This window comes from Mobula birostris, chromosome 5 (assembly GCF_030028105.1).
Source record: "Mobula birostris isolate sMobBir1 chromosome 5, sMobBir1.hap1, whole genome shotgun sequence".
NCBI classification, from domain to species: domain Eukaryota; kingdom Metazoa; phylum Chordata; class Chondrichthyes; order Myliobatiformes; family Myliobatidae; genus Mobula; species Mobula birostris.
The window spans coordinates 196,081,824-196,106,811 of record NC_092374.1 but is presented as its reverse complement, the minus strand read 5'-3'; the positions used below and the strand labels follow the sequence as shown (position 1 = coordinate 196,106,811).

Sequence of the window (24,988 nt, the reverse complement as noted above, 5' to 3'; positions counted from 1 at the left end):
CTCAAGTTCCTTTGATTCTGAGATTTTTGGGTTTTCTTCCTGTTTAGAAAATAGTCTGTACATTTATTTCTACTACCAAAGTGCATGACCATGCATTTTCCAACATGGTATTTCATTTGCCACTTTCCTGCTCATTCTCCTAATCTGTCTAGTCCTTCTGCAGCCTACCTGTTTCCTCAACACTAAATGCTTATCCACAAATCTTTGTATCATCTGCAAACTTGGCAACAAAGATGATTCCATCAACTAAATCATTGATATACAGCATAAAAATCAGTCCCAATACCAATCCCTGTGGAACACCACTATCAGCCAACCAGACAAGTATCATTTTATTCCCACTCGCTGCTTCCTACTAATCAGCAAATGCTCTAAACATGTTAGTAACTTCCCTGTGCTACCATGGGCTCTTAACTTGGGAAGCAGCCTCATGTGTGATACCTTGTCAGATGCCTTCTGAAAATCCAAATATACAACATCCACTGCATCCCCTTGATCTATCCTACATAAAATCTCCTCAAAAAATTCCAACAGGTTCGTCAGGTAAAATTTTCCCTTAAAGAAGCCATGCTAACTTTGTCTTATCTTGTCCTGTGTCAACAAGTACTCCATAACCTCACTCTTAACAACTGACTCCAACATCTTCCCAACCACTGAGGTTAAGCTAACTGGTCTATGATTTCCTTTCTGCTGCCTTTCTCCTTTCTTAAAGAGTGGAGTGACATTTGCAGTTTTCCAGTCCCTTGGCACCATGTCAGAGTACATTGATTTTTGAAAAGATCATTGCTAATGCTTCCACAATCTCTCGTGCCACCTCTTTCATAACCCTAGGGTGAAGATCATCTGGTCCAGTGACTTATGTACCCTTAGGTCTTTCAGCTTTTTAAGCACTTCCTCTCTTATAATAGTAACTACACTCCCTTCTCTTCCATCATACAACACCTGGCACACTGCTAGTGTCTTCCACACTGAAGACTTGATACAAAATACTTACTTACTTCATCTAGCATCTCGCTGTCCTCATTACTATTTCTCCGGCCTCATTTTCTAGCAGTCCTATATCCACTCTCATCTCTCTCTCTCTCTATTTATTTATTTATTTATACATACATACTTGAAAAAGCTTTTACTATCCACTTTGACATTGTTTGCTATCTTACTTTCATATTTCATCTTTTCCCTTTTATTAATTTTTTGTTGCTCACTGTTGGTTTTTAAAAGCATTCCAATCCTCTACCTTCCCACTAATTTTTTCTTTGTTGTATGCCCTCTCTTTTGTTTTTACAGTAGCTTTGACTTCTGTTGTCAACCATGGTTGTTTTATTTTGCCATTTGAGTATTTCTTTGTTTTTTTGAATACATCTGTCCTGCACTTTCCTTATTTTTCCCAGAAACTCATGCCATTGCTGCTGTGCTGTCATCCCTGCCAGCAGCTCCTTCCAATTTACTTCGGCCAACTCCTCTCTCATACCACGGTAAATTCCTTTACACCACTGAAATACTACTTTCTCCCTATCAAATTTCAAGTTGAACTCAATCATATTGTAATCACTGCCTCCTAAGGGCTCTTTTACCTTAAGCTCCCTAATCACCTCCAATTCATTACATAACACCCAATTCAGTATAGCTGATCCCCTAGTAGGCTCAACGACAAACTGCTCTAAAAAGCCATCCTGTAGGCATTGAACAAATTCACTCTTTTGGGATCCATTACCAACCTGATTTTCCCAATCAACCTGCGTGTTAAAATCTCCCAAGACTATCATAACATTGTCCTTTTGACATGCCTTTTCTTTTTCCTGTTGTAATCTGTGGTCCACATTCCAACTAATGTTGGGAAGCCTGTAAATAACTGTCATCAGGGTCCTTTTACCCTTGCAGTTCCTTAACTCAACCCACAAGGATTCACCACCGATCCTATGTCACACTTTTCCACTGATTTGATACCATTCTTTACCAGCAGTGCCACGCCACCCCCTCTTCCTACCTTCTTATCCCTTCGATACAATGTGTAACCTTGGACATTCAGCTCCCAACTACAACCATCCTTCATCCACGATTCAGTGATGGTCACATCATACCTGACAATCTGTAGTAGTGCAACAAGATCATTTACATTCCTTATACTCTGTGCATAGAGATATAACATTTTGAGTGCTGTATTTGCTACTCTGTTTGATTTTGCATCCCTAATCCACTGATACTCACCTTTCTGGCTGCAATTTCGTCCTAACATCTGCCTGTCCTTTCTGACAGCATCCCATTTTCGCTATTTCACCATCCATCCCTTCATTCTGGTTCCCACCTACCCCCCATCAAATTGTTAAACCCTCCCCAACAGATCCAACACACTTGCCGGCAAGAATATTGGTCCCCCTCTGGTTCAGGTCTTGTATGCCTTAGACTTTTGCACAGTAATGTAACTGAACAATGCTTTTTCTTGTGAATTCTGCTTATATGTTACTATGTGCCTGATGCTGCTACAAGGTTGCTCATTGCACCTATGCATATACGTGCTTGCGCATCTAACAATAAACTGAACTTCGACTTCAGAACTGTTTCATTGTATCTGGTCTGTGTTTTATTGTTGAATAAATCAATAGACAACAGACAATAGGTGCAGGAGTAGGCCCTTTGGCCCTTCGAGCCAGTACCGCCATTCACTGTGGTCATGGCTGATCATCCACAATCAGTATCCAGTTCCTGCCTTATCCCCATAGCCTTTGATTCCGCTATCTTTAAGAGCTCTATCCATTTCTTTCTTGAAAGCATCCAGAGACTTGGCCTCCACAGCCTTCTGGGGCAGAGCATTCCATACATCCACCACTCTCTGGGTGAAAAAGTTTTTCCTCAACTCCGTTCTAAATGGCCTACCCCTTATTCTTAAACTGTGGCCTCTGGTTCTGGACTCACCCATCAGCGGGAACACGCTTCCTGCCTCCAGCGTGTCCAATCCCTTAATAATCCTATATGTTTCAGTAAGATCCCCTCACAGCCTTCTAAGTTCCAGAGTATACAAGCCCAGTCGCTCCAATCTTTTGACACATGACAGTCCTGCCATCCCGGGAATTAACCTTGTGAACCTACGCTGCACTCCCTCAATAGCAAGAATGTCCTTCCTCAAATTTGGAGACCAAAACTGCAGACAGTACTCCAGGTGTGGTCTCACCAGGGCCCTGGACAGCTGCAGAAGGACCTCTTTGCTCTTATACTCAATTCCCCTTGTTATGAAGGCCAGCATGCCATTAGCTTTCTTCACTGCCTGCTGTACTTGCATGCTTGCTTTCAGTGACTGATGTACAAACGCTGTACAAGAACACCTAGATCTCGTCATACTTCCCCTTCTCCTAACTTGACTCCATTTAGATAATAATCTAAACAAACTTTCCTGTGTAAAATACCAAAGAAATGATTTGAAAATGATTTTAATCCCCTTGTGAAATTCCCCTTGTTAACTTTGAAACTAAGGGAACTGTGGGATAAAGGGCACAGACAGAATGAAAGAAACACACAAAACTCAGCAAGTCAGGCAGAACCTAAAGAGGGAAATGGATAGTCGACATGTTGGGTCTTGATCTTGAAATGTTGACTGCTGAGGTGCCGAGACCCTCCTGCCGCATTCTGGGTGCTGCTCAGATTTCAGAAACTGCAGTCTCTCCTGTCACCATCAAAAGAACTGAGCTTCATAGTGGTACTTTATTGGACCCGCTGCCTCTTAGCTCCAGAAACCCAGGTTTAATTCTCATATCCAGTGCTGTCTGAATGGAGTTTGCATGTTGTCCCTTATACCATCTGGCATTCCTCAGGGTGTTCCAGCTTCATCTCACAAAATGTGCGGATTGGTGGGTAAATTACCCTTGCTGTGAAGGTGAGTGATTAGATCTGCCGGGGGGGTGGGGGTAATTGATGGGGATGTGGGGAAAATAGGATCAGTGTAAAGACAATTACTTGATGGTTGGCATTGATGATGTCTGTTTTCATGCTGAATCCCTCTGAGAGAACTCCCATGTCCTAAGCTTCCAAATTCTGGTTAGCAAGTGTAGGGTAGCCCAGATCTTCAGAAACAGTAGTTACCTGATACGTCATCATTAATTTGAGTATTTCCCTTGGAGTGAGCCCATCCTCATTCAACACATCCATGGCAGCTGGGCAACACTTCCTCAAAGGCTCCACGAGATCCTCGTAGACTGAGAAAGAACAAGACCACGTTACACCAGGCAGTAATACTCTTTCCTCTTTTACTGACACTGCTTCCGATCATTGCCAGATGTTTAAGGGTGTGAGGGAAGAGAAGTGAGTGCAGTTGCTATTACAAGGGAGGTGGTGCTCAAAAAGCTGAAAAACCTTTGGGTACATAAGTCATGCGAACCAGATGAACTGCACCCTAGGATATTGAAAGAGGTAGCACTAGAGATTGTGGAAGCATTAGCAATGATCTTTCAAAAATCACTGGATTCTGGCATGGTGCCAGAGGATTGGAAAATTGCAAATGTCACTCCACTCTTTAAGAAAGGAAGAGGGCAGCAGAAAGGAAATTATAGATCAGTTAGCCTGACCTCAGTGGTTGGGAAGATGTTGTTGTCAATTGTTAAGGATGAGGTTATGGAGTACTTGAGGACAAGATAGGAAAAGTCAGCATTGTTTCCTTAAGGGAAAATCTTGCCTAATGAACCTGTTGGAATTCTTTGAGGAGATTACATGCAGGATAGATAAAGGGAGTGCAGTGGATATTGTATATTTGGACTTTCAGAAAGCCTTTGACAAGGTGCCACACATGAGACTGCTTACCTAAGAGCCCATGGTATTACAAGAAAGTTACTGGCAAGGTTAGAACATTGGCTGATTGGTAAGAGGCAGCGACCGGGAAACAAATGATCCTTTTCTGGTTGGCTACCAGTGACGAGTGGTGTTCCACATGGATCGGTTTTTGGATTGCTTCTTTTTATGCTGTATATCAATGACTTAGACGATGGAATTATCTTTGCTGTCAAGTTTGCAGATGATACAAAGATTTGTGGAGGGGCACTTAGTGTTGAGGAAACAGGTAGGCTTCAGAAGGTCTTAGACAGATTAGGAGAATGGGCAAGAGAGTGGCAAATGAAATACAATGTTGTAAAATGCATGGTCATGCACTTTGGTAGTAGAAATAAATGTGCAGACTATTTTCGAGATGGGGAGAAAATCCAAAAATCTCAGATGCAAAGGCACTTGAGAATTCTTGTGCAGAACACCCTAAAAGGTTAATTTGCAGATAGAGTCAGTGCTGAGGAAGGCAAATACAATGTTAGCATTCATTTCAAGAGGTCCAGAATACAAGAGCAGTGATGTGATGCTGAGGCTTTATAAGGCACTGCTGAGGCCTCACCTTGAGTATTGTAAACAGTTTTGGGCTCCTCATCTAAAAGATGTGCTGGCATTGGAGAGGGTTCAGAAGATATTCACAACGATGATTCCAAGCATGAAAGGACTATCACATGAGGAACGTTTAATAGCTGTGGTCTGTACCGCTGGAATTTAGTATGAGCAAGGATCTCATTGAAACCTTTCTAATGTTGAAAGGCCTAGACAGAGTACATGTGGAAAGATATTTTCCTATGGTGGGGGAGTCCATAACAAGAGGGCATAGCTTTAGGATAGAAGGACGTCCATTTAAAACAGTTGCGGAAAATTTTTTTAGCGAGAGGGTGGTGAATTTGTGGAATTTATTACCACAGGCAGCTGTGGAGGCCAGGTTGATGAGTGTATTTAAGATAGAGCATGATAGGTTCTTGATAGAACATGGCATCAAAGGTTATGGGGAGAAGGCCGGGGAGTGGGGCTGAGGAGAGGAAAAAAAGGATCAGCCATGATTGAATGGTGAAGCAGACTTGATGGGCCAAATAGCCTAATTCTGCTCCTATGATTATGGTCTAGACCCTATGGTGCAAGAGCAATAGTTAGGATATGTGGATACATATTTGGATAGGAAAGAGTAGAGAGATGTGGGCCTAATACAAGCAAGTGGGATTAATGTAGACAGACATCATGGTTGGCATGGGCGAGTTGAGCACATTTCTGTGCCCCGAATTAAGGCCATGTATCCCTAAAGCTTACAGAGTTCAATAGGTGTAACTTTTTTAAAAGCTCATTTAAAGTATGTTGGAGATTTAATAGGAGCAACATTGAATAATTGGGGAAATCTGTCGGTTCCACATTACCAAAGCCCCAGGAATGCCAGATTGTCACAGTTGCCCTCTGCCATCAGATTTCTTAATGGACAATGAATATATGTACATCACTACCTCTGTACAGTGGTGACAGAAAGTTTGAGAACTCTGTAGAATTTTTTTATTTTTGCATAAGCATGATCTAAAATGTGATCAGATCTTCACGCAAGTCCTAAAAAGAGAACCCAATTAAATAAAACAAGAAATATTATACTTGCTAATTTATTGATTGAAAAAACTGATCCATTATTACATGTATTTGTTGGAAAAAGTATGTGAACCTTTGCTTTCAGTTACTGATGTGACCCTTGTCCAGCCATAACTTCAGCCAAACATTTCCAGTAACCATTGATCAGTCCCGCACATTGGCTTGGAGGAACTTTAGGCCATTCCTCTCTACAAAACTGCTTCAACTCTGGGATGTTGGTGGGCTTCCTTGCATGAACCGTTTGCTTCAGGACCTTCAACAACATTTCTATAGGATTAAGGCCAGGACTTTGACATGGCCATTCCAAAACACAAACTTTCTTCTTTTTAAACCATTCTGTTGTTGATCTACTCTTGTCTTTCAGATCATTGTCTTGTTGCATTATCCAACTATTAATCTTCAGGTGATGAACTACTATCCTGACATTCTCCTGTAAAATGGTCTTAACACAAGTTTAACATAGAACATGGAAATCTACAGCACATTACAGGCCCTTCAGTCCACAATGTTGTGCCGACCACGTAACCTACTACAGAAACTGCCTAGAATTTCCCTACCACATACCCTCTATTTTTCTAAGCTCCATGCACCTACCTAAGAGTCTGTTGAAAGACACCATCGCATCCGCATTATTTTGAATTTATTGTTCCCTCAACGACTGCAAGCTGTCCAGGACCTGGGACAGCAAAGCAGCCTCAAACCATGAAGCTCCTTCCACCAGGTTTTGGTGTTGGTGTGCAGTGCCCTTTTTCCACCAAACATAGCAATGTGCATTTCTGCCAGAAAGTTCAACTTTTCTCTCATCTGTCCACAGAACAATGACCCAAAGGTGTTGCAGAACATCTAGGTGGTCTTCTTGCAAACTTGAGACGTGCAGCAATGCTCTTTTTAGAGAGCAGTGCGTCCTCCGTGGTGTCTTTGCATGATCACCATTCTTGTTCAGTGTTTTTCTAATAAAGGACAGAAGAACAAAGACTCTAGCAAGTTCTAGAGCTTTCTGCAGGTCCTTTGCTGTTACCCTTCATTCTTTTTCACCTCCTTCAACATTGCACATCATGCTTTTGGTGTGGTCTTTGCAGGATGCCCACACCCTAGGGGGAGTAGCAACAATACTGAATTTCCTCCATTTGGAGACAATTCCCTTACTATGGACTGATGAACACTCAGGTCTTTAGAAATGCTTTTGTAGCCTTTTCCAGTTTCATGCATCTCTACAATTCCTCTTCTATGGTCCTCTGAAAGTTGTTTTGATCAAGGCATGGTGCACATGAACAGATCTTTCTTGGGAAGAGCAAGCTTTGTCGGTAACTTGACTTCTTTTAATAGGGCAGGACACCTTTACAACCCATAGCTCCAATCTCATCTCATTGATTGCAACACCAGACTCCAAATAGCTTTTACAGAAGGCATTACCTCAGACGTTCACATACCCCACCCCCCCACAAGAAATACATGTAATATTGGATAATTTTTCGCAATAAATAAATGAACAAGCATAATGTCTTTTGTGTTATTTATTTAATTGTGTACTCTTTATCTAGCTTTAGGACTTACGTAAAGCTCCTATCACATTTAAAGTCACATTTATGCAGAAATAGAGAAACTTCCACAAAGTTCACAAACTTTCTAGCACCACTGTATATAGTTTGCTAGTTTGTTATGTGCTGTGTCGTAGGCAATTGTGGTCCTTCCATGAGCGTGATTGTTATGCACAATTTTTTCTACAGAAATGCTTTGCCATTGCCTTCTTCTGGGCAGTGTTTTCACAAATCAGGTGACCCCAGCCATTATCAATACTCTTCAGACTGTCCGCCTGGCGTCAGTGGTCGCATAACCAGGATTTGTGCAGCAGTTGCTCATACAACCATCCACCCTCTGCTCCCATGGCATCACATGACCATAATTGGGAGGCTAAGCAGGTGCTACACCTTGCCCAAGGGTGACCTGCAGGCTAATGGAGGAATTACACCTCCTTTGGTAGCAACGTATCTCCACTCTGGTCACCTGGATATTGTAATTTAGTTTTTTTTTTAAATTATGTATTGCACTGCACTGCTGCCACAAAACAACAAATTTCACAACATACCAGTGATATTCAACTTGATCCTCATTCTATTCCATTGCCCTCCTGATTTGACCTAGGTAATTGGGAGTAAAAGACTTTGTAGTGTCAGGAGGCAAGCTGGCTACCCCTTGACCTGATCTTGCGGTCAAAGTGATAGCTTTAGTTGATACGAGTTTCTGGACAATGCTAATGTCCAGTATGTTAAAGACAGGATATTGCCACGGCCATTTGCAATGCATTGGAGCAAGTAAACTAAAAACTTTTACCTCAAACCTCATCTGTGGAAAGGTTTGGTTTGTGGCTGGTCTGAGATCTGGGACATTGTCATCAAGAAGAATCTTGTGATTTCCAGTATCTGTAACTTTTCTGCATTTTGATTGCTTTTGTTAGGTTAAACTCTACTGTTAGAGTGAAACTCAAATCCTGACACAGCTATAATATGGCTAGCCTGTTTCACATAACTGCATGGAGAGAGTTTTGCTCTGTGTCTAATCCATTCATCACTGCCCTGGGAGTGTTCAATGGGAGAGTGTAAAGAAAGAATTACTCTACAAATAAGGCTCTATTGTTTTGACTACTTTCAGTCTGGTATCCTCAGGAATCAATCTGGTGCAAATTACATGGTGTTGGTGTCTCTTATCCCTCTCTTCCCCACAAAGTTGATCTCTACAAACACAGTGCTCAGCTTGGTCAGTCCATAATCTGGTCTCTCCTTCCAGATTAAACATAGAACAGTACAGCACAGCACAGGAACAGGCCCTTTCGCCCACAATGTTGTGCCAAACCAGCTAAAAAGGTAAATCAACCCTTCCTCACAAAACTAATCTCTCCTACTTACACAATATCTACTTCCTTCCTCACATTCATTGCCAATCTAAAACGCCTCTTGAAAGCCTCAAATGTATTTGCCTCTACCACCATAGCAGGCAATGCATTCCAGGCATCCATCACTACTCTGAGTAAAATACTTAACCCTCACATTGAAACCTTCTTTCAATCTACCCCCTCTCCTCTCACCTCCAATGTATGCCCTCTGGTATTAGACATTTCTACCTTGGGAAAAAGGTGCTGTCTACTTTATCTACGCCTCTCATACTCTTGTAAACCTCCATCAGATCTCCCCTCAGCCCCCACCACTCCAAAGAAAACAACCCAAGTTTGTCCAATCTCTTGTTATAGCACATACCCTCTCATTCAGGCAGCATCCTGGTAAACCTCTTCTGCACACTTTCTAAAGCCTTATCTTTTCTATAGAGGTGTATGCAATACTCCAAATGTGGCCGAACCACAGTTTTATAAAGTTTCAACATAGCCTGTTGACTTTTGAACTCAATGCCTTGACTAATAAAATCAAGCATTCCATAAGCCTTCTTAACCACCGTGTAGCCATTTTCCTAGAGCTATGAATTTGGACCCCAAGATCTCTTTGCCCAGCAATACTTACTTAAGGGACAATTTTACCTTGAATGAGCTCTAAAAATGGACATGAAGAAATATTCAGTTTCCTCTTTAGTCCCCATTACTAACATAGAGGATAGCAATGTTATGGGAGTGTGGTAGCAGAGCATAGGGGGAGCTTTCGTAGAGATGAATTCTTGATCTCCCAATTTTACCTCATTATTGCCCTCACATTTTATTTGTTTACTTACAATGCACTTACTCTGTAGCTGCTACACCATATTTAACATTCTGTTTTCCCTTTACTACCTTGATCTACTTATGTTTGGCACAATCTGCCTGGATGGATGGTACATTGATGAAGTTTTTCCACTGTATCTCTGCATACAGTATGACAATAAGGAACCAATTCCAATACTTTGTACTTAACCAATATTGTCCCTGCACCATCAGACTTCAATGAACCAATGAAGTTACCTCACTATTCTGCTCTCTTTTTGCACTTCTTATTTAAATTTAAAATATATTATAAACTACATCAATATATATTATGTATTGCACTCTACTGCCATGATAATAAACCTGATTCTGTCCCAAACAATGTAAAGGAGTAGGGGAAAGGGAGATTTACCCTGTACCTAACTCACGTTACCATGGCCTCCAACCAACAGCACTCATCGCAGCACTGAACTGGCTCCATGGCTGTGGCCTGTAGACATCAGGCTGCAGTCCTGAACCAGCTTTGTGCATGTGGACTCACGATCAGAGACTCTGTAGTTCATGTTCTGTATTTGTTTGTTTGCATGATTTGTTCCTTTTATTTATATGTTGGGTGTTTAACAGTCTTTGCCATGTGTTTTTTTTAAAAAGTGGGTTCTATTGCATTTCTTTGTTTTGTGGTTGCCTGCAAGAAGATGAATCTCAAGGTGTACATATTTTGATAATAAACGTCTTTTGAGCTGTGATGTTCTCTTTACACTGGAAGAGCTTGAAGGGACAACACAGAGGGAGATGCACTCTGAATTTAACCTCTGCAATCCCTGCTTGGGAATATGTGATGGGACATTGTAGAGGGAGCTTCAATTGGTGTTCAATTCCTCCTGACAGTGGTTAAAATGGCAATAATCTTATCTTGATCTTTTAATCTACCTCACTGTGGCCCTTGAACTTTATCCACCTGAACTGCCTGTTCTCAGTAACTGTATCATCTTACTCTGCATTCATCATAAATGGCTGTGATGGCTCACTCCTAGAGAGCTCAATGCCTTTATTGCACACTTTGAAAGGGAGAATAAAACTACACCTGTGTGAATTCCTGCAGCATCTGGTGACCCTGTGATCACTGTCCCGAAGGCCAAATTTCAAACGTTTTTTGAGAAGGTGAACCTTCAAAAGGTGGCAGGCCCTGATGGTGTATCTGGCAGGGCTCTGAAAACCTGTGCTAACCAACTGATGACTGCCGTAGTCAGAGGTTCCCATATGTTTCCAAAGGGGGACAATCATACCAGTGCCCAGGAAGAGCAGGGTCAGCTGTCTCAATGAATATCACCCAGTGGCACTCACATCTACAACCAAGAAGTTGGTCATGGCTAGAATCAACTGCCAAAGTGCAGGCATGGACCCACTGCAACTTGCCTATCACCACAATAGGTCTACAGTGGATACAATCTCACTGCCTCTCCATTGGCCTTGGATCACTTGGATAACATCATACCCACATCGGGCTGCTGCTTACTGACTACAGCTCTGTTCAACACAATCATACCCTCAGTTCTAATCAACAAGTACCAAAAACCTGGGCCTCTGTACCTCTGGACCTATGATTTCCTCACCAGATAACATAGTCATGCAGACTAGAAACAATATCTCTTCCTCACTAACAATCAATGCTGGCACACCTCAATGATATGTGCCTGGCCCACTGCTCTACTTTCTCTACATCCACAACTGTGTGACTAGGCACAGCTCAAACGCTACCCATAAATTTGCCAACGACACAACTATTGCTGATGGAATTTCAGATGCTGACAAGGAGGCGTATGGCACGATCCATCAGCTGTTTGCGTGCTGTTGCAGCAGAACCTCGCACTCAACGACCGTAAGACCAAGAAATTGATTGTGAACTTCGGGAAGTCGAGGGAAGACATCATCTGTAAGTCCTCATCGATAGATCAAAAGTGGAAAGGGTGAGCTGCTTCAAGTTCCTGGGTGTCATCATCTCTGAGTACTTATCCTAGGGCCATCAGATTGATGCAATTAAAAAGAAGGCACAACAGTGGCTATATTTCATTAGGAGTTTTAGGAGAACTGGTATGTCACCAAAGACTACGAATTTCTACAGATGTACCATGGAGAGCATTCTATCTGGTTGCATCACGATCTGGTATGGAGGGGCCACTGCACAGGATCAGAAAAAGCTGCAGAAAGTTGCAAACTGAGCCCCTTCAGGACATATGCCTGTGATATTAAACCTGGTTCTGATCCTGTTATCATGTTCACTACTCGATGTACTTACAGATGCAATGACCTATCTGGATGGCATGCAAACCTTTCACTGTAGCTCAGTACAAGACACAATAATTGGTGTTCATTTTGGTTTCTATTTGTCATAGTTTCCAAGATAATGAAAAGCTCATCTTGGATACCGTTCATACAGATCAGAGCATTGAGCTGGAATGAGGTAAAACAATAACAAGGCAGAATAAAGTGTAATTACTATTCAAATGCAGTGCAAGATCATATCAAGGAAGATTGAGGCTGAGAGTTCATCTTACTGTACAAGACGGCCACGAGAGTCAGATAGCAGTGGGATAGAGCCTGACGGTATGGGCTTTGAGGCTTTCTATCTTCTGGTTGAGAGGAGTGAGGAGAAGAAAGAATGCCCAGGGTGCATGTGTCTTTGATTATGTTGTGTGCTTTACTGAAGCACGAGAAGTACAGACAGTCTATAGAAGAGAGGCTGGTTCCATGCCAATATTGAGCAATCCTACCCGTGGTCCATTTGAACAAAACATCAAATTCCACTGCCCACCCCCCCACCCCCATATCTTTGATACCTCACCCTGGGCCTGACTCCCTCCTACTTCCACATTACCTCTCTTTCCCTTCCTCACCGCCTCCCTGGCTGCCAGGTGCAGCGGAGTATTTCCTCTCTGGTCTCGGATCATCGGGTCAGCTCCATGCCTCAGCAGCAGACGTGCAGCCGTGCCCTCCCTCCGCTTGCAGGCCACGTGCAGCGGGGTGCGGCCTTTCCGCCCGGTAAATGACACTGGCAGCAGCCGGTGCTTGCGGAGGTAGGACTTCAGCTTTGGGATGCTGCCCTCCTCCACGTAACGCAGCAACCTCTTCTGCTCCCGGGAAAACATGGCGTGGTCCGAACCCTGGCACGGTATAAGATCCATTAAGAAATAAGCAACTGCTTGAAAAGTGTCCCAAATACAAGAGCAAATACAATTATTTGTAATGAAAGCATCATTCTGCAATGACACTGTGCACCCCAAATGGCCAGGATTAGTAAGTACTTAGTGCAGTAAGATAGACCATTTCATCCAATCAGTCCTGGTATTTATGCTCCATGTGCATCTCCTCTAAATGTCTTCTCTCCCACCCTCACCATCCCATTCCACCAACCCCTCTCATTAAGCACCCCTTTAAACCTTCCTCAACATCTCTCTATGGGACTTAGTTCCACATCCTCAGCAGTCCTCCATTAAAGTTCAAAGTAAAATTTATTATCAGAGTACATATATGTCACCACATAAAACCCTGAGATTCTTTATCCTGCAGGCATACTTAGCAATCTATAGAACAGTAACTGTAAACAGGACCAATAGATGATAAACTGCGCACATACAAAAACAAATAAATAGTAATAAATAACAAGAGCATGAAATAACAAAGAGTCCTTAAAGTGAGCTCATTGGTTGTGGGAACACCAGAAATAGAATGAGTGTAGTTATCCCCTTTTGTTCAGGATGGTCGAGGGGTAGTTACTGTTCTTGAACCTAGTGGTGTGTGTCCTGAGACACCTGTACTTTCTACTGTAAACGTAACTTTGCTGGATCAAATGATGACAGCACAAAAAGATCATTACTTATCTCTTCACCCATTTGTTTCTTCGAGCTCAGCCGGCGAGTGAACTTGGACACGACATCAGGGAGAGAACCTTTCTCATTTCCCCGGCGGTTCTACAAGTTCACTGCCCAATGTCAGAATTGTCAGAAGCTATAAGGCCACCGATACAAAAGAACAATCAATTTGATAACCATTCCGGCCAAGTCAATGGACTATTGATACAGAGAACCATCAGTTTGATAACCATTCCGGCCAAGTCAATGGACTATTGATACAAAAGTACAATCAGTTTGTTAGACACTCCAGCCACATTAATTAAAGAAAAGAATGTCCTACCTGGTTTGCTGGAGTCACAACTTAATTACAAAGATAAGAACATCCATCAAATTTATGCTTGAATTAAGAAAGGAATGTTCTAATTTCCATCAGGTACTGCTTTTTGTCAAAATCAAAAGGTGTGAAGAGCCCAGAGACATCTGATGTGGGTCTGAGTGAACTTTAACCCTTATCTTGCTCCACAGAAAGCAGCTGAGAGACATTATTCAAACACACTGCAGTCACAGACATAGTCAATACTGAATCCATTGTTTACAGGAATCTGAGAATCCCCCATTCCCTTAAACTTTATCACTACCTGATGGCAACAGTGAGAAAAGAGCACGGCCTGGGTGGTGAGGATCTTTAGTGATGAATGCTACTTTTCTATAGCAACATTTCATGTAGATGTGCTCAATGGCTGGGAGGACTTTACCCGTGATGTACTGGGTTAGATTCATTACCTTTTGTAGGTTTTTCCATTCAAAGACATTGGTGTTCCCATACCAGGCCATAACGTAGCCAGTCAATACACTTTCCACTACACATCTATAAAAGTTAGTCACGGTTTTCGATGACATGTTGAATCTTTGCAGACTCCAAAGGAAAAAGAGGGACTGTCATACTTCTGTAATCCTCTCACCGGGCTCATAAACAAACTTGGCTTATTATCTAACAGCCACGTGACTCAGCAGTTCAAGTATAATGTGGAATATTTTGGATTGGAAACAAGAAACCTTAACACAGAAGGAACTTAACCAATAAACGCAAGCACTAAAGTAACCAGGAATGAATAATGAAGAATTTGAAAATAGCAACTAATGGGGCTACACCTACAGTGACATCAATTGGAGATCCATTCCCATCGCTGTTTATAATGAGTTCGTGCATTCTCCATTTCCTCTGGGCACTGCTAATCAGGATAGTATCACAGCTGCAGAAAAGGAGGTGGTCATGGAGGGATTATCTACTGAGTCATTGTGGGTGGAAGTCAGAAACAGGAAGCGGACAATTACTCTATTGGGTTTTTTTTTATATAAAGTCCCCAATAGCAACAGGGATAACGAGGAGCAGATGGGGAGACAGATTCTGAAGCAGTGCAATAATAATAGGGTTGTGATGGGTGATTTTAACTTTCCTAATATTGACTGGCATCTCCTGTGAGCAATAGATTTAGATGGGGTCTAGTTTATTAAGTGTGTTCAGGAAGGTTTCCTAACACAATATGTAGATAAGCCTACAAGAGTAGAGGCTGTTCTCGATTAGATTAGATTCAACTTTATTGTCAGTGTGCCGAGTAGATACAAAGCCAAAGAAATGCAGTTAGCATCTGATCAGAAATGCAAAGAACGGTGTTATTTACAAAATAACTGCAAATAAAAAGTAAGTGCTACAGCACACAAATATAAAAGTACTGAGACAATACTGCTTAGCACTGTGATGTGAGGTTCAACAGGGTCACAGCCTCAGGGAAGAAGCTCTTCCTGTGCCTGCTGGTGTGGGACTGGAGGCTCCTGTAGTGCCTACTGGATGGGAGGAGAGTAAAAAGTCCATGGTTAGGGTGAGATGCATCCTTGATAATGCTTTTCGCCCTGCCCAGGCAGGAGCTCAAGAATGAAATGAGGAGAGCTGGAAGGGGCCATGAGGAGGCCTTGGTGAGCAGGATTAAGGAAAACCCCAAGGCTTTTTACAAGTATGCGAAGAGCAAGAGGATGAGCCGCGTGAGAATAGGACCAATCAGCTGTATGGAGCTGCAGGACGGAGCGGAGGTACTTGATGAATACTGTGCTTCAGTATTCACCAGGGAAAAGGACCTTGGCAATTGTGGGGATGACTTACAGTGGACTGAAAGGCTTGAGTGTATAGAGATTAAGAAAGATGATGTGCTGGAGTTTTTGAAAGGTATTAAGTCAGATAAGTTGCCAGGACTGGACGAGATATACCCCAGGCTACTGTGGGAAGCGAGGGAGGAGATTGCTGAGCCTCTGCCGATGATGTTTGCATTATCAATAGGGACAGGAGAAGTACCAGAGGATTGGAAGGTTGCAAACGTTGTTCCCTTGTTCAAGAAAGGGAGTAGAGATAACCCACGAAACTACAGACCAGTTAGTCTTACTTCAGTGGTGGGCAAGGTGTTGGAGAAGATCCTGAGAGGCAGGATTTATGAGCATTTGGAGAGACAATCTGGTTTTGGGTAGGTGGGGTTTGTCAGCTTGGACAGCAGCCCACCTAGAAGGAAAACTCTTGATTTTAAACCTCTGCTGCCTTGTGGTCATACCCACCCACAGAAAAGGCTTTGGGATTAAACCCAGACGAAGAAATCTGGAGTCAGGGTCCCCAAGGCAGTTTGATGTTGTTTAAAACTTTACTCTGGCAGCCTCTGCGACGACACTGGTGCCAAGCTGTATCGGCGTTTGCCCTTCCCTTGGACTACATCAGTGACATGGAGAGGGGGAACCCACTACATGGGCAACAGCTGGTTCTTCAAATCTCGTGCAGGCTTGTGCCCTGGAGAGGACACAGTCCACTGGAGACGCAAACCCATGATCCCCTGGGATCAACAGCTGCCAACAGTAATCTGATTGGGGATAGTCAGCATGGCTTTGTCAAGGGCAGGTCATGCCTTACGAACCTAACTGAAATCTTTGAAGATGTAACAAAACACATTGATGAAGGTAGAACAGTGGATGTAGTATATGTGGATTTTAGTAAGGCATTTGATAAGGTTCCCCATGCGAGGCTCATTCAGAAAGTGATGAGACATGGGATCCAAAGAGACTTTGCTTTGTGGATTTATAATTAGCTTGCCTACAGAAGGCATAGAGTCGTTGCAGATGGTTCGCAATCTGCCTGGAGGACGGTGACCAGTGATGTTCTGTAGGGATCTGTTCTGGGACCCTTGTTCTTTGTGATTTTTATAAATGACATGGATGAAGAAGTAGAGGGGTGGGTTAGTAAGTTTGCTGATGACACAAAAGTTGGGGGTGTTGTGAATAGTCTGGAAGGTTGTCAGAAGTTACAGCACGACACTGATAGGATGCAGAGCTGGGCAGAGAAGTGGCACATAGGGTTCAACCCAGATGAGTGTGAAGTGGTTCATTTTAATAGGTCACATTTGAAGACAAAATAAAATATTAATGCTCACCTCACTACAGGAAGGATGTGGATACGAGACAGATTTAAAAGGATGTTGCCTGGATTGGAGAGCATGCCTTATGAGAACAGGTTAAGTGAACTTGGCTTTTTCCCCTTGGAGTAACGGAGGGTGAGAGGTGACCTGATAGAGGCGTATAAGATAATGAGAAGCATTGATTGTATGGATGGCCAGAGGCTTTTTCCCAGGGCTTAAATGGCTAACATGAGGGGGCACAGTTTTAAGGTGCTTGGAAGCAGGTACAAGGGGGATGTCAGAGGTAAGTTTTTCCGCAGATAGTGGTGGATGCATAGAATGCACTGCTGGTGAAGGTGGTAAAGGCGGATACAGTGGAGACTTTTAAGACACTCTTGGGTAGGTACATAGAGCTTAGAGAAATAGAGGGCTATGCAGTAGGGAAATTCTAGGTAGTTTTTCGAGTAGGTTACATGATTGGCACAGCTTTGTGGGCCAAAGTGCAGTCGTTTTCGGTATTCTATGAATCTGGAGTAACACACGATACGCTGGAGAAACTCAGCAGTCAAGCAGTATCAATGGAGGGAAATAGGCAGACTAGATCAGGAGTCCCCAACCTTTTCTGCACTGCAGACCGGTTTAATAATGACAATATTCTTGCGGACCGGCCGACCCGGGGGTGGGTAGGGTTGCCAACGGACAAGAGAAGCAGTCAAATATGTTGTGTTTACCCCATGAAAGACTACAATGACCATGAAGCCTTGCGCGGGCACCTGTGTGTGCATGCGCGACTTGCGCATGCGTGTACCTGCCAATTTTTTCTAAAAATCGTTTTTGGCGATTCTGCTCGGGGGGGGGGTGTTAATCACAACTGGAATACAGGTAATAAGTAGCTAATACACTCAATTTCGTTTCTAAAAGGGTTTATCTAACGAATTTAATATTAAACACACACCGTATATTTTCCTCGCATGAATATAGTGATAAGTCAATTATCAAGGGAGGACGGGGCTTGAAGTAAGTGTTGAACGAACTTCTAGTAGAAGTGGTAGAGGCAGGTTCGATATTATCACTTAAAGAAAAATTGGATAGGTATACGAACAGGAAAGGAATGGAGGATTATGGGCTGAGTGCAGGTCGGCGGGACTAGGTGAGAGTAGCGTTCAGCACGGACTAGCAGGGCAGAGATGGCCCATTTCCGTGCTGTAATTGCTATATGGTTATATGTCACTTATAATCAACAGCATCATAACATTTTAAGTAATGTTTGGATATTAAACACACAGCACGTATTTTCCCCGTATGAACATATAAAATCATTGCAACACACCAATATTGCTGAATCAGTGGGAGCCCTGGGCTTGTTTTCCTACAACAAGATGGTCCCATCGAGGGGTGATGGGAGACAGCGATACTCGAAGTGGGTTCCTTATGTTCAGTCTATTCCGCAATTTAGTTTTCGTTGCATTCATTGCAGAGATATGTTGGAAATGGAAGCAACGTTTTCAGTGCTTTCATGCCTATCTCAGGATATTTAGCCTTGACTTTGATCCAGAATGCCGGCAGAGATGTTATGTCAAACATACTTTTCAGCCCGCCGTCATTTGCAAGCTCGTGGAGTTGATCTCCTTCCTGCGTTGACATGGATGACGCGCTGGTAATGACCGCGTGTGCGTTCAAGCTCAACAGTGGGCGTGACAGAGAATGAGGAAAGGTTTCCTCGCGGCCTGGTAGCACATGCTTTGCTTGGTGGTTGGGGACCGCTGGACTAGATGAAGGTTTTGACCTGAGAAGGCAATTGTTCTTTTCTTATGCAGGCGTAGCCTGACACTGAGCTCTTTCAGCAGAATGATGCAATCCAAACTAAAAGGATTAATTTTTCTAATTGATGATGCTTTGTGACGATGCTGAATGCAGTCTATTTAGTGTTTCTAACATGTACTTTGTTTTTGTTTTAATACTTGCACTACCTGCACATTTCTTGAGCAACAAACAAGATGTGGGCCAGGCAGCATCTGTAGAGGGAAACGGGGAGACAATGTTTCCAGTCAGGATTCCTTCAAGCAAGGACATCACTAGATTCAAGAATAGCCACTCGTTTTCCACCATTCTGTTCTTGAACCAGCATGCAGAACCCCAGCCACTGCCTCAGTAAAGCAACACCAAGACCACTTGGCACTGCAATTGATTAGGTTTTTTGTTCCAATTGTGTTCTCACACATTTGTTTACATTTTACTTGCAATTGCTGCATATACAATGCTGCCAAAAGTAAGTTTTTCATTGCAGCTAGGCATCCGTGCACTTGTGCAGATAACCATAAACTCAATTTCGCATTGTATGCTGCTGCATATTCCAACACCAACAGTCCCTTGTGTCTCCCTCAGCAGATTTCTGCTTAGTTTACTCTGTTGGGAGCTGGCATGGACTTCAAAAGTTGCGAGACTACAGTTGCTGAAACTTGAAATCAGGAACTCTGCTGGTCGAGCAGCATCTACGGGAGAGGAAAGGCACTGTCAAACTCAAGGTGGACTTTGTTGGAATATGCACAAACACGTGTACAGGTGCAATGAAAGGCTTACTGGCAGTGGCATCACACATACGGATTGAGATATCAACATTCACTAGAAAACATTAATTTAAACTTAAACCATCCACAGTTCTTACAAGAGAGAACACAGTTAGAACAAAAACACAAAGTTATCAACATTGTGGGTCAAACTTCTGTTGATGCGTAGTGGGGAGTATATTGACTCACTGCTTCTTGGCCTGGTATGGAAACATCAATGCCCCAGAACGGGTAATCCTACAAAAGGTAGTGGATTCTGCCCAGTACAACATGGGTAAAGACTTCTCTACCATTGATACATGGCTCTGGTGGAGGACTTTGTCAAATGGTGCAAGCTGAATCATTTGCATCATCAGTACGACAAAGGAGAAGGTGATAGACTTTAGTAAGACTTAAGACTGCACTACTCCCTGATACTATTGATAAGTCGGACATGGATGTGGTGATGACCTACAAGTACCTGGGGGTGCACCTGGATGACAGACTTGAGTGCAGCACCAACACCGAGGCCGTGCACAAGAAGGGCTAGAGGCACTTCCGCTTCCTGAGGAGACTGAGGAGTCTGCAGGCCTCTACTTCACGTTCTACCAGTCTGTTGTCACCAGTAGAATTTCCCATGCGGTGGTGTGCTGGGGCACAAGTGATGCCAATCGGCTCAATAAACTGATTAGAAAGGCTGACGCTGTTATAGGAGTCAAACTGGATACTGGAGGCTGTGGTAGAACAAAAGACCCACTGAAAAGCCTGGCAATTCTGAAGAATGTTTCTCACCCTCTGCATGCCACCTTGGCTGAACAAAGGAGCACTTTTAGAAATAGACTAAAACAACTCCCTAGCTCCAAAGAGCGCTGTATGAGGTCATTCTTACTCTCAGCCATTAGGCTCTATAATGAGTCAACCTATAGCCGGGGGAGTGATAACCCCCTCCTGTTAGACTGTTTGTGATAACTTATATTTTTATTCTTCCTACTAACACTTATATATGTACACTTGCAATGCTACTGTAACACTACAATTTTCCTTTGTGATCAATAAAGTATCTATCATGAAACACTGTCATAGGGAAGCAGCATCCATCATCAGAGATCCTCACCACCCAGGTCATGTTCTCTTCTTGCTGCTGCCATTAGGTAGAAGGTACAGAAGCCTCAGGACTCACACCACCAGATTTAAGAACAGTTACTTCCCCTCAACCATCAGGCTCTTAAATAAAAGCAGATAACTATACTCTCTTGCCCCATCATTGAAATATTCCTACAACCGATAATCTCACTGTAAGGACTCTTCATCTCATATTTTCGTTATTCATTGTTATTTATTTATATTCGCAGTTTGTCTTCTGCGCTCTAGTTGATCTTTCATTGAACCGATTATGGATTTGCTGAGTATGCCCACAAGAATATCAGAACCGGAATCAGATTTAACATCACCGGCGTTATGTCGTGAAATTTGTAACTCAGCGGCAGCAGTACAATGCGATACATGATAATATCGAAAAAAATAAAGTCAATTACAGATAGCATATATCTGCATATTACATTATAGTGCAAAAACACAAATATTAAAAAAGTACAGTTCTGCCGAAGGGTTTCGGATCGAAACCTCGACTGTACTCTTTTCCTAGATGCTGCCTGGCCTGAAGAGTTCCTCCAGCAGTTCGTGTGTGTTGCTCGGATTTCCAGCATCTGCAGATGTTCTCGTTTGTAAAAAGGTGAGGTACAGTAGTGTACATGGGTTCGATGTCCATTTAGGAATCGGATGCGAAAGGGGAAGAAGCAGTTCCTGAATCGCTAAGTGTGTGCCTTCGGCTTCTATACCTCCTTCCTGATGGTAACAGTGAGAAGAGGACATGTCCTGGGCGGTGGGAGCCCTTAATAATGGACGCCGCTGCTTGAAGAGGTCTTGGATATTCATAACGACGTATATGTACTTTGATAATAAAGTTTACTTTGAACTTTGAGTCTTTACGAATTTCTCTCCCCCCCCCCCCCGCAAAGATGCTGTTCGAGCCGCTGAGTTCCAACAGTTTAGTACTGCAAGGACTCAACAGCCCAGTGGCTCCCCTCTAATGACTGAAGATGAGAAATATATTTAAAACAAACATCTACCTTAGTGTGTAGGGTCTTGGCGTTCACGAATTAAACCATCCCAAGAGGCAGAAAGAGGTGTAATTATCTTCATCCGTCAATAAATCCCCATTGCTTCGAGCCTGCGGCCTCCTTACACCGGTTGCCAAGGTCGACGTCACTTCCTGCCCGGGGCCCGGAAATTGGGCCTGCCTGGAGTGGTGGGGAGGCAATCGCGCCGACCGTGGACTAAGGACAATCCGGGGAACAGCGGACCCTCTCAACGCATCTACACAGCGCGCATACACAAACATTGTCACGACTCCATTAAAAATAAGCAGCGACTCGGAACTGGTAAATATTTTGTCTTCCAATTCTAGAAAAAATCTAAATGCATTCCACTAGCATGCCCATCTGATGGCCAGTGGTAGCCATTTAGATCGGAGAGCTGCGTTAGCCAAAGAAGGTAGAAGTGTTTTTCTGTTTTAGGAGGGGAAACTGAAAGAAGGAAATATTTGTACATGTTGATGAGGGGGATACCATTTGAGCTAGGCCGCGTTGCTACGGGGCATGGGGGGGGGAAGCTGACCTAATGTGAAGTGGGCTGTCCCTCCTTCCCGTTTAATCCTATCAGAAGATGAAGCTGAAGGCAGTTCAGACGCTGATGGTGAAGCACGTTGTCAATCAATGTTCGCGCGCTTCCGGCTCCTAAAGATTGGTTGACCCCTGTGGATCATCGCCGGTGCGTGGAGATTAAACGTTTTATTCGATTGCCAGTAATGATAACGAACGGGTTTTTGGTCACACAGGCGTAACATTATTCATTATTTATGTTCTGGAAAGCCACTTCAGTCTATCTAGTTTTGCAAACGATTAAGTGGAAGGTGAAGGCGAAGGCGATGCTGCTTCTGCAAAGGAAGCTGGGAGGCTTGTAGTCTCGTTTTTAGACCGGCAAGCATGGGTGCCGTCAGTGACGTCAGTTATGGACTACAGATCCCAGCGGACCGAACGGTCAATCGCGAACAGGCGCTGTGACGGCTGAAGCCGCATTCCACCGCCTGTCCCCAATCCGTACAAGGCGAGCAGAGGCCACATTTGAAGCTGTTGCACTGTAGTTAATCCGACTTTTGTGTGCCAAAACAGCTTCCTGTCGCGTATAAATAGGACAATGTGTGGAATCTAGACGCTGATCATCTGCAGTCTGATATTGTTGGGGTTTCCTGCTGCCTTTTTGTCAGGTACCTGCTTTTCTGCACCGGTTTCATCAATTTCCGTTCCAGGTGTATTAATTACTTTTTTCCCCCGTGATTTTTGAAGGCGTGATACTGAGTACCCTTATATTGGACCATGTAACTAGAATAATTATTAGGAAAATCCTGTTACAGATTGAGGTTAGGCGTAGGTTTTTCATTTCAAAGCAATTTAAGCCATTTTGTTAACATGTATTTGATCATTTTGTAGTCTCCCTAGGGTAGAAAAATACTGCAAGCTGATAAATGATATCTGCAATTTTTTTTTGCAGTTTCGTTATTTGTGTGCATTCCATTAACTCTTGTTTAAATCTGAATTTTTAAATTTCAATTGCTTTAATTGTAAAATCAAATGGTATGTCATTTGGTCTGTCATGAGTACATAAAGGAATAGTCTAATCCCTCTCTTTATTTTTAAATCCATTTCAGGTCATATTTTTCTCATTTGCCTTTTATTATAATTTCATCTTTCTCAGCACATGGCTTATAACAACTATCTTTATTCTATAGCAATTATTACAGAAACCTGTCAGATCTCCACTTAGATCCTGTATCTGTAGGGTGCCCGTGCAGCCGTGCCCTTCTTCCCAGGAATGTCTCTTGCACTCCATTGCACATTTTTGCTTCCTTCCTCAAGAGCAAAACATTCAGCACGTGGTGTAGTTGCTGAATTAATGCCCTCTTGTATTCTGTGCTTCTGTTGCAAAGCCCAGAGCTTAACTTGGAGGGTAGTCAAGGGGATGAATTTCCCAGTTCTCTCCAGATTACGTGTCCAACTTGTGGACTGCCATTGCGGGATACACCCTGAGCTAGTGTGCAGAGGACAGAATCAGCTTTATTATCACTACCATGCCAAGCAGTGCCATACTATGAACTGCAATTAGAAATAAATAAACAAGTGCGCGCGTATATATACACATACCGTACTCACGCACCGCACTCGCACCCTGTTCCTTACACATTGTGTGTACCTCCTCTCTGATTATAGTAATGAGAGAAGGACATGTCCTGGGTGGAGGGTGGATCATGTTTATTGCAGCAATGTACTCTATGTTGCCCATTTGGTACGCTCTCACACTTAGTGTCACGGCATACAAACATGTCCTACCCAGGCATAATACTGTAAGCTCCCACAGTGATGTACAGCCAGTCCCAGTGTGAAGGAGACCAGTATCAGTACTACCCTAAGGCCACAGTGCACATTGCAACCAGACTGACTCTCATGGGGATGCAGAGGAGTGTATCCCACCATTGTAATGAAAAGTCACAAGAGGGGGACATACCCAGACGTAGTGTCAGGAGGACACAGTCAGTCGTATTCCGGTGCTGTACTTTAAGATCACAGACCAGGACACACTAGACCCAACATCCTCAGGGCATACACCAGCCTTACCCTGGTACAGTGCTCTAAGTTCGCAGAGTGGAACATAAGCAGATCCAGTGACAGTGGGACATGCCGCAGACCTATCCCACATTGTACTCTCGGATCCCAGAACAGTACGTGGACCTAGTATCTTGGGTACAGGGATTGTGTACATCCATCTACTGATGCTTCTGGACACATCTTCAGTGATGTTCCTGGAATCATCGGGTGTTTCGGGTCTTTCAACATCATACAACCTCCTCCAGATGACCCAGCCGGGGCTGATCAGACCCCAGCTTGTGTCCAGATGGCTAGCTACTTATGACTCCATGGCTCCCCTCTTTTGAGCCACAGCCATCTTGAGGCC

The 24,988-nt window shown here is 43.3% G+C and overlaps 2 protein-coding genes across 5 annotated transcripts in view; one reads left to right on the top strand and one right to left on the bottom strand.

The window, feature by feature from the left end:
• Window positions 1-22,567, bottom strand: part of nfkbil1 (nuclear factor of kappa light polypeptide gene enhancer in B-cells inhibitor-like 1) — a 41,596-nt gene extending 19,029 nt beyond the window's left edge. The window contains exons 1-4 of one of the 3 annotated variants that reach the window (XM_072259239.1): window positions 22,051-22,566; window positions 18,706-19,867; window positions 12,972-13,257; window positions 4,075-4,187 (exon numbers count right to left, since the gene is read on the bottom strand). In XM_072259239.1, coding sequence (XP_072115340.1) covers window positions 4,075-4,187; window positions 12,972-13,242 — 384 coding nt within the window. In that variant the 5' untranslated portion in view covers window positions 13,243-13,257; window positions 18,706-19,867; window positions 22,051-22,566. Of the gene's footprint in view, window positions 1-4,074; window positions 4,188-12,971; window positions 13,258-18,705; window positions 19,868-22,050 lie in introns of all 3 variants that reach the window. The other 2 variants (XM_072259240.1, XM_072259238.1) reach the window with 2 other exon arrangements.
• Window positions 22,191-24,988, top strand: part of csnk2b (casein kinase 2, beta polypeptide) — a 79,639-nt gene continuing 76,841 nt past the window's right edge. The window contains exon 1 of one of the 2 annotated variants that reach the window (XM_072259242.1): window positions 22,191-22,362. The gene's annotated coding sequence lies outside the window, so the exon portion shown is untranslated. Of the gene's footprint in view, window positions 22,363-23,149; window positions 23,247-24,988 lie in introns of those variants that run through there. The other variant, XM_072259243.1, reaches the window with a different exon arrangement.